This window comes from Salvelinus alpinus, chromosome 16 (genome assembly GCF_045679555.1).
Source record: "Salvelinus alpinus chromosome 16, SLU_Salpinus.1, whole genome shotgun sequence".
In the NCBI taxonomy this organism is placed as follows: domain Eukaryota; kingdom Metazoa; phylum Chordata; class Actinopteri; order Salmoniformes; family Salmonidae; genus Salvelinus; species Salvelinus alpinus.
The window spans coordinates 24,950,605-24,959,814 of record NC_092101.1 but is presented as its reverse complement, the minus strand read 5'-3'; the positions used below and the strand labels follow the sequence as shown (position 1 = coordinate 24,959,814).

At 41.7% G+C, this 9,210-nt stretch overlaps 1 protein-coding gene across 6 annotated transcripts; it reads right to left on the bottom strand.

Annotated features, from left to right (window-relative positions):
- Positions 1-408: 408 nt before the first annotated feature.
- Positions 409-4,142, bottom strand: LOC139541182 (putative nuclease HARBI1). 6 transcript variants are annotated; one of them, XM_071345543.1, is made up of 10 exons: positions 3,393-4,142; positions 3,129-3,305; positions 2,977-3,038; positions 2,808-2,894; positions 2,679-2,720; positions 2,437-2,610; positions 2,322-2,357; positions 1,669-2,223; positions 1,276-1,387; positions 409-1,181 (listed from the first exon to the last, which is right to left on the bottom strand). In XM_071345543.1, the coding sequence occupies exons 1-7, from the start codon at positions 3,499-3,501 to the stop codon at positions 2,334-2,336; spliced, it is 675 nt and encodes a 224-aa protein (XP_071201644.1). In that variant the 5' UTR covers positions 3,502-4,142; the 3' UTR covers positions 409-1,181; positions 1,276-1,387; positions 1,669-2,223; positions 2,322-2,333. The 6 variants fall into 6 exon arrangements, 5 of the variants coding, with proteins under 5 accessions (XP_071201644.1, XP_071201642.1, XP_071201643.1 ...); XM_071345541.1 differs by having other exon boundaries at positions 2,322-2,610; XM_071345542.1 differs by having other exon boundaries at positions 1,669-2,357.
- Positions 4,143-9,210: the final 5,068 nt, after the last annotated feature.

Genomic DNA, 9,210 nt, shown 5'->3' with positions numbered 1-9,210 from the left:
AATTTCAATGATTTTGGATAAAAAATGATTTTTAGATGATGTTGCTATCATTAGATAATTTACAGTTTCCCATAGACTATAAGGCTATATATAAAATGATAGAATATTAGGGCCACAGAGGGGAAAAAAACACAAGTCATAATATTGTAACCAGTTGTTTTAAAGGAGGACAGTTGTTAAAATGACAGATGTGGGGCATTTCGTGAAATTGTACTTCAGTATGGTTTCATAAACAAAGACATGCTGATGTGCCAGAATATTAAGTATCACATTGTCATAAGTATCAAAACTGTAAAAACAATATGTAGCTTTTCTGCAGAAAGAACCAGCCTCATAAATTTATGACTTTATCCTTTTTCTTCAGTGTGGCCCTAGTACTCTGTCATATAAACAAATACACATTCCATATGAATATAAAAACACAATGTGTAACATTATGTTCCTTTATTGAATAAGGACAAAACAAAGCAGGTAAACCATCAGCTCCTTTCGAAACTGAAGTCACAGTGACTCTACAAGATGGAAAGCACAGAATCCAAGCATATTATACAAAATGATACATACACATTCAAAGGTCTGTATATAACACACCCTGCATGTCTGCACACTAAAATAAATGCAGGACAAATCCATACACATCAACTGAACAGACAAATGAATGGATGCAGTAGCCTCCCTGCAGCCTTGTATTACACACAGTATACCGCACAAACATCATAAGAGGCCAAATTCGTCAAAAAACGAACCCAAAAAAACCCAAATTCCTCTGCCACCGCAGGACATATTTAACCAAAATTGAAAGCACACATACTAACTAAAATAATTCAACACATATTGGTCCCTCAGCAGCCGACCACTGTCGTCATCAGGGAAGATTGCCGGATTGTCCCAGTCCATGGCTGGTGGCACTCTGGGGGCCCTCTCCTTCCTCAGGCAGGCCACATTGTGGAGAACAGCACAAGCCACAGTAATATCACATGCCCTAACAGGGCTGACTCTTAATTTGTGAAGGCAGTGAAAGCGTGCCTTCAGGAGGCCAAAGGTCATTTCAACTCTGGCCCTGGTCCTGGCATGGGCATGGTTGTAGGCCTGCTGTGCTTCCTGGGGGTCTGTGAAAGGTGTCAGGAGAAAAGGCTGGCAGCCATACCCCCTGTCTCCCAGCAACACACCAGAGAATTCACCTGTCAACACAAAATCTCATCATTACTACCTCATAAACACAGTGATATTCTTGACACAGCCATTATGGTTATAAATAGGGGTTGTGTGGCTTACCTTGTGATAGGCACTGATAGATTTCAGAGGCCCGAAAGATTCTGGAGTCATGGACTGAGCCAGGCCATTTTGCCACAACATTGCTGATCACACAGTCAGCATTGCAGACCATCTGAAATCATAAGATGAGGAATATTACACCAATCAATGCACATCACTGGCAATGCAGAGTGTTCGTCAATGGACAATATCAAAAAGTTATGTTCACCTGAACATTAATGCTGTGAAAGGATTTCCTATTCACAAAATCGGCCTCATGGGCACCTGAGGGGGCTTTTATCCTTATGTGTGTGCAGTCCACTGCACCAATGACATTGGGGAAACCTGTCACACAAAGTAATGAGTATCCTACTATGTGTTAACAGTTGTCCTGTAATTTGTAGATCCTCTTACCTGCAATCCTATAGAACTCCTCTTTGATGTCACAGAGTCTTCTGTGGCCAGGAAAGGAGATGAAGACATCTGCTAATGCTTTGATAGCCAGACACACACTCCTTATTGTGCGGCAAATTGTGGCCTTGTTCAGCTGTTCTGCATCCCCCACTGAGTACAGGAAGGCTCCACTAGCAAAAAAGCGCAAGGCCACACAAACCATTTGCTCCACACTCAGTGCATGGCTCCGTGCAGTGCGGTGCTTAATCCTGGGACCCAGTAGTCTGCATAGATACCTGATGCCATCTGCAGAAAACCTGTATCTTTCATATAGATGGTCATCAGGGAAGGCCAGTGGGTCCAACCGGTCCCTGAAGACCCTTTCTCGCCTGAAGGCTCTCCTCAGCACAAGTGCTTCTTCATCCACCACATCTCGCACGAATGGGCATGCCATTGTCAGAGCAGAAAGGAACACACAATTTTGGGCCTTCATATAGGCTAGTGGCCACACCTGGTGCTGGGGGGGTGGGCAAAAGAGGGCGATGCCTTATAACGATGACTTGGTTGTACTGATTGCTGGGAAAATAAAAAAAACCTTAGAAAGATGCCACCGTCCTGTGTGCTCACAATAAGAGCTCATATGTCATGGCTCACTTGACTTTACGAGAATATACCTAATTTTTATTTTAAGCTGTGTCATCTTCTTGGAGCTGGGGGAGGAAAGAAAAATAATGATTAATACATTTGTGTTACAGTTAGCATACAGTGTACATTGAAGGCATATCTCACCTCCCTCTCAAGTTTTTTTATTTCAAGGTCCAGTTTCCTAATTGTCCTCTTTTTTATTTCGGACTCCAGTGCAAGATTTTCCATCTTTTTCTTCTTGTACTGAATGTCTATGTCTGCCAGTTCTATTTGGCGCCGGAGGTGGTTGCCATACAACTTTCTGATAGCTTGTGAGCTCTGTGAACACAATACAATTAGCGCAGCTGGAATTTGGCAGGATGTGGTGTCCTTTTATTAATACGCACTATGTTGCCAGGCTGGTTTTCCCACTGTATAGCATCTGGGTCCTGTAAAAGAAATTAGATTTTTTGATTTTGATGAGGACTCCTCACCATTGTAGAGTAAATAGTACTTTCACAGTCTTAACATGATACCTCATGCCTTCTGGAATCCAGAGAGATGGTCTCCTCCTCATCATCGTCTCCATCATGTGCTGTTGCTGCTGCACTGGGGCCTTCACCCTATCACATTTAATCGGATTCATATTGAAGCTAGTAGACAAGACATGCCAGGCCTACAGTATGCCTTTGATGGAGTACTCACTGGATCAGCATCGTCTGGTGCTTGTGCTGGTGGCTCTAACAGGAACACAGTGCTGCCAGACACTGCAAGGCAATAGGTAAACCAAAGTCAGACAGTCCAAATTGATTCAATATGAATGTGGTTGTATCCCATGTAGAGATGGAAGGACATACCTTGAATGAAGCGGGTGGCATCTTGGGAGGAACCTATGCTCGTCTCTTTCCCCCCAGGGATCCCCTCTAAGACGGGCCTGCCTTTATTTAGCTCCAAGGCCATGTCCTCTGCTGGGGTAAGGTCAGCCTTTGGTGACCCACCACCCGTGCCTTGTCTGTGGGTATTCTTTTTCACTGCTAAAACAGTACAGACAATGTGTGAGCAGGCACCTTCTGGGTACAATATATGCTTGTGCTTTGTTAAATATTAGTCAGGGACCATACCATTCTGCAGAATGTTCTTGTATTTGATTTTGACCTGCTGCCATGTCCGTTTTGGCCCGTTCATGTTTAATCTACACACACACACACACACACACACACACACACACATTTAATGGAGTCACACTGCAAAAAATTACTTGGTATTTTTGTCTTGTTTTCAGTAAAAATATCAAAAAATTTATCATAGCTTTATACAGTGTGATGGAGTTACTTTACACAATTTCACTCATATCTGCAGTGCATTTCAATTAAAAATTTAACCGTTTCATAATTACAGTACAACTGCATTTTTGGAGATGTGAATTAAATATTTGAATTGTAATTGTGATGTTTCAGCGGAGCGGTGAGTGTGTAATTGTGCACTACTTACGCATTCAGGCGGTCTGCAATACTTTGCCACGCTTTTTCTCTTTGCTTTATCACTGTGGCGGTGTTGCCTTTCTTCTTAATTATATCTTTTACCTCCTCGTATGCCTCCATGAGGATTTGTGCTTCCGACGGGGAAAAGTACGCGGCTCTAGTTGCCATGGTAAATCAGTTAATCTGTGATCTGTGGCGGGGTCTATTTGAGTGAGCCGTGAGCGCGCACCTATCCAGGATTGGTTTCACCTGGCTTAATGAATCCGTGTCTGCTCATCCTGGCTTGGTCTTTGTGCAACCAATTAAGCCTGGACGCACATGTTTTGGCTTCATTGAGCTCAGCTGAGTCATTTATCCCGGATGTCTTAATTCTACTTTTGTGCAACAGGCCCCCGGACTCGCGCGTCGAAGTGCTGAGGGTTGATGTGAGGAGACATTTTTTTGCGGTTGTAAAGACTTGGGCGCTACGTTTTCGAGTGACAGTGCATATATTTGTTTGTTTGTTAGTTAGTTAGGTAACTATACAAACAAGTTAAAACTGTACATCTCTGAGAACAAGCCATCTTGACCAGTTTACAGCTAATTATGCTACTTAGCTAGATAAATCAAGGATGGGGGGTGTGATTTGATTTGAGAAACATCTGCACGAGCTCAGCCATCCACACAGACATGCATGCATAATATTGACACGCTGTGAAAATGTTTACAACATAATGTAACAATCACAACACAATCAGATGAATGGAACTATTTCAGACTGAAGATTTTTACATGACTCTGGGCCTTAAATTTGGCAGAAGCAATCGGGTCTGGGTAGGGTAGGGCCTGAACGTTGTGGGCATGGGTAGAGCTTGGGCTTAAAATGAATGCGCGTGTAGGGTTTTAGTGTACCATGCTTCTTCTATGCTGACTGAACACATTTGTCAAATTGAAAAAGGAGTTCTCGCATGTACAGTAGCTGCGGACGCCCCACTCATGAGCCCTATGATTTCATTTTGAATATCGTGTGACGTGTTTGTGGCATTGTGAGGCAAGGTGTTTAGCACCAAACAGAAAAAGCTCCCTTCCCCTCTTGACTCTATCGCATCCAATGTTGCCCTTAGTGGTTGCTGGTTTGAAACAAGTAACTTAATAATGTCCACAACTGCTGACAAATATATACTACTTCATGCCAACTGCACATCATTAACAATTGTTGACACCGATGTTCCCTTAGCATTTAGAAATAGTTTTTCTTTCAACAATGCAGTGCATTTGAAATATTTTTTACTTGGTGCATGCCTAGTGAATCCTTTGGTACTATCATTAGCATGCTTCCAGTTAGAATACCCAGCTTGGGTGAAGGCCTTGTCTGTGTTAACATTGGACCCAACACAGAACTTTCGACATGGGAAACAAAATGCTGCATCTGCAGTAACCGAGTATTCACGCCTCTCTTTTCCTATGAACCAATTGCTATTAAATGAATGTTTTTGGACAAATTAACATTTAAGGTCTGATTCTAGGCTAACCTTGGCTGGCTGCTCTGTTCCAAGATTGTCACGAACAGTCGGAGGTGGAGGGGGCTGTGGAGCCATTATCCTGGCAGCGCTTGTGGAAGGTTGGGTAGGCTCTGCACACTGAGCTAGCTGGAGCTCGGCAGAATCATCGCTGCTAAGCTCGGAGGTGGCCTTTGTGATTTGATGCTGCTGCTGCTCATCAATCTCCTTTTCCTTTAGCTTCGTTTGGGTACTTTTGCGAGGCCAATTGCTGATATCCATCGTGGCAGTGGCAGATTAGCTGGTTTGAGGTAGCAAAATAGACTAATCGCACTAATGCTTTTTACAGCTAGCTAAGAAGCTAACTAAACTCTGTAGTGGTGGGGCGTGAGGCAGAGTTGAGTGAAGCAGCTTCAACGGTAAACTTGACCCTGCCCTTATAAATCAAAATCAAATATTACAAGTATCACTTTATTCACCAAGCCTACCAAGGATGAGAAGTGTTTATTCACAAATTTTACAGAAACCCAAAGGAGTCATACCTAACCACCCAAGTGGCTTTCCATAGCCCCCCTACACAAACCGCGGCACGCTCTGTCCGTTTTGCTGACAAAGTGCAGTGGAAATACAGATTTTGCACCAACCTGTCACTCAATCATTTTTTTTGCTATTTTTATCTAGGGGGCATAAAACAAAAACTGAGGGGGCACAAGTTTCAACTGATGATGCTAAGCCCACTTTTCCCCCCTTGTGGAGTCGGGCCCATGGTGAGTAGACATTCCCCCTTTCTCTTTATATTGGATCTTTATCCAGCTTATCCAGCTCCTGTGAAAAGTTTGGATGTGCGAAAACCCCTCGAAAGTCTATGTTGCCTTGTCTGTATTATACGCCCATGAGGAGCAATTATGGTGCCTTGCTCATTGATTCCGTTTGGCATTTCCACAGACTGCAATTTACAGTAGCCCCTAAATCATTGTGAATGCTATAGCCTATGTTTAACAATGTATTTCCATATTGAAGCAATGCAACTGGAACAATGTGGACTCCAAACATGTTTAACATATTTTTCAAATATGGGGCAGGCTATGTAACGAACTAGCTATAACAGACTAACATTCAAATTGGAGTTGATGACAACGCAATACATGAAAGACAGTAAACACACAACTTGATGCAACCACATATTTAGCCATGGAGCACATTCTGATCGCCCAGTGAGAGGCCAAGTCTCGACACACCCACAACTTGTTTATTCATCAAAACCCAGCCCTTTCACGTCACCTCCAAGAACTGCACCCATGTTTATGGTTGTGAAAATAGCAACAACATTTCTGACCCCTCCCCTTCCGAACCTATAGCGCTACCGCCAGCACTTAGATTTACCATTGCGTTAGGTTTGTTAAAATAGAGCTCAGACAATCAAAGTATGGTTATAATATAATATGTTACACTGAAGATTTTTGCTCAACTGCAGATCCTGGATTCTGATTCGGTGGGACAGGGCGTTCTCTAGCATATGCCAAGGCACACAGGAAGGGGTTATTTTCAACAATAAGCCCACATTTTTTAAAGGAGATCAAATGCCTTAGTGGCTTTGTCAAGTAAAACAGTGCCTTCAGAAAGTATCAATACCCGTTGACTTATTCCACATTTTGTTGTGTTACAGCCTGATTCTTTTGGGGACATTTGAGCAAATTTATTGAAAATGAAATATAGAAAGTATTCACACCCCTGAGTCAATAGTTTGTAGAAGCATCTTTGCTGTGTGTCTTTCTGGGTAAGTCCCTAAGAGCTTTCTCCACCTCGATTGTGCAACATTTGCCCATTATCGTTGAAAAAATTATTCAAGCTCTGTCAAATTGTTTGTTGATCATTGCTAGATAACCATTTTCAGGTCTTGCCATAGATTTTCAAGTAGATTTTTTAAGTCAAAACTGTAACTCAGCCACTCAGGGACATTCACTGTCTTCTTGGTAAGCAACTCCAGTGTAGATTTGGCCTTGTGTTTTAGGCTATTGTCCTGCTGAAAGGTGAATTAATCTTCCAGTGTCTGGTGAACGCAGACTAATTGTCACGGCCGTCGAAAGAACTGGACCAAAGCGCAGTGTGGTAAGCGTACATATTCCTTTTATTAAGAAAATGACACCAACAAAAACAATAAACAATACAAAAACGACCGTGAAGCTTAAGGGCTATGTGCCACAAACAAAGTTAACTTCCCACAAAGAAAGGAGGGAAAAGGGCTACCCAAGTATGGTTCCCAATCAGAGACAACGATAGACAGCTGTCCCTGATTGAGAACCATACCCGGCCAAAACAAAGAAATACAAAAACATAGAAAATAGAACATAGAATGCCCACCCAAATCACACCCTGACCAAACCCAAAATAGAGACATAAAAAGCTCTCTAAGGTCAGGGCGTGACACTAATCCAGGTTTTCCACTTGGATTTTGCCTGTGCTTATCTCCATTCCCTTTCTTTTTTATCCTTTAAAAACTATCCAGTCCTTACCAATTACAAGCATAACATGATGCAGCCATCACTATATGCTTAGAAAAAAGGATTCCAAAAGGGTTCTTTGGGTGTCCCCATAGGAGAACCCTTTTTGGTTCCAGGTAGAACCCTTTTTGGTTCCAGGTAGAACGATTTAGAGTTCCACGTAGAACCCTCTGTGGAAAGGGTTCTCTTATTAGAGGCTGCTGCATATAGGCATAGACTAGAAATCACTGGCCACTTTAAGGAATGGAACACTAGTCACTTTAATAAGGTTTACATATCTGGCATGACTCATCTCATATGTATACTGTATTCTACACTATTCTACGGTATCTTAGTCACTTAATAATGTTTACATATCTTGCATTACTCATTACTCATCTCATATGTATATACTGTATTCTATACTATTCTACGGTATTTTACTCACTTAGTGTTTACATATCTGGCATTACTTATCTCATATGTATATAGTGCTTTCTATACTATTCTACGGTATCTTAGTCACTTAATAATGTTAACATATCTTGCATTACTCATCTCATACTGTATGTATACACTGTATTCTATAGTATTCTACTGTATCTTAGTCCGTTCCACTCTGACATCGCTCATCCATATGTAGATAGTCTTAATTCATTCCGACTTAGATTTGTGTGTATTGGGTATATGTTGTGTAATTTGTTAGATATTACGTGTTAGATATTACTGCACTATCGGAGCTAGAAGCACAAGCATTTCGCTACACCCGCAATAACATCTACTAATCACGTGTTTGATTTGATTATGGGGACAGCCAAAGAATCCTTTTCAGTTGTAGATAGCACCTTTTTTTTCCGAAGAGTGTATGCTTGAAAATATGTACTCAGTAATGTGTTGCATTGGATTTGCCCCAAACATACCACTTTGTATTCAGGACAAAACGTTAATTGCTTTGCCACATTTTTTGCAGCATTACTTTAGTGCCTTGTTGCAAACAGGATGCATGTTTTGGAATATTTGTAGTCTGTACAGGCTTCCTTCTTTTCAGTCTGTCAATTAGGTTAGTATTGTGCAGTAGTGGTCAGTGCCGTTTAAGATGAGGGAGGACAACATTTTTTTTTGCATGAGCATGGCCTTATTTCTATTACACCATATTGGATGACTGTCAATTATATTCCATTCACCCTGTTCAATGTAACAGCGATAGGTTTAGGCTACCACATGATACTCAAATGTTCCCTATACCCATCATGAGGTTGCTACAACCTAGCCTGTGAATGAAAGTTTACAAGATATGTCAGGTCGAGAGAAATATTTGAGGTGCGAGACAGTGACACATGGACAGACAGTGACACATTCAATATCGCCTTGCACACTCTTGCCTGCCTCTCGCTGATATAGGGTGAGATCATTAATCCAACAGTTGCAAACAAGAGTTTATTTTGGACATATTCAGGTATGTTTATCCTCGTTTTGTTTTTCAACAGAATCGGTGGAATG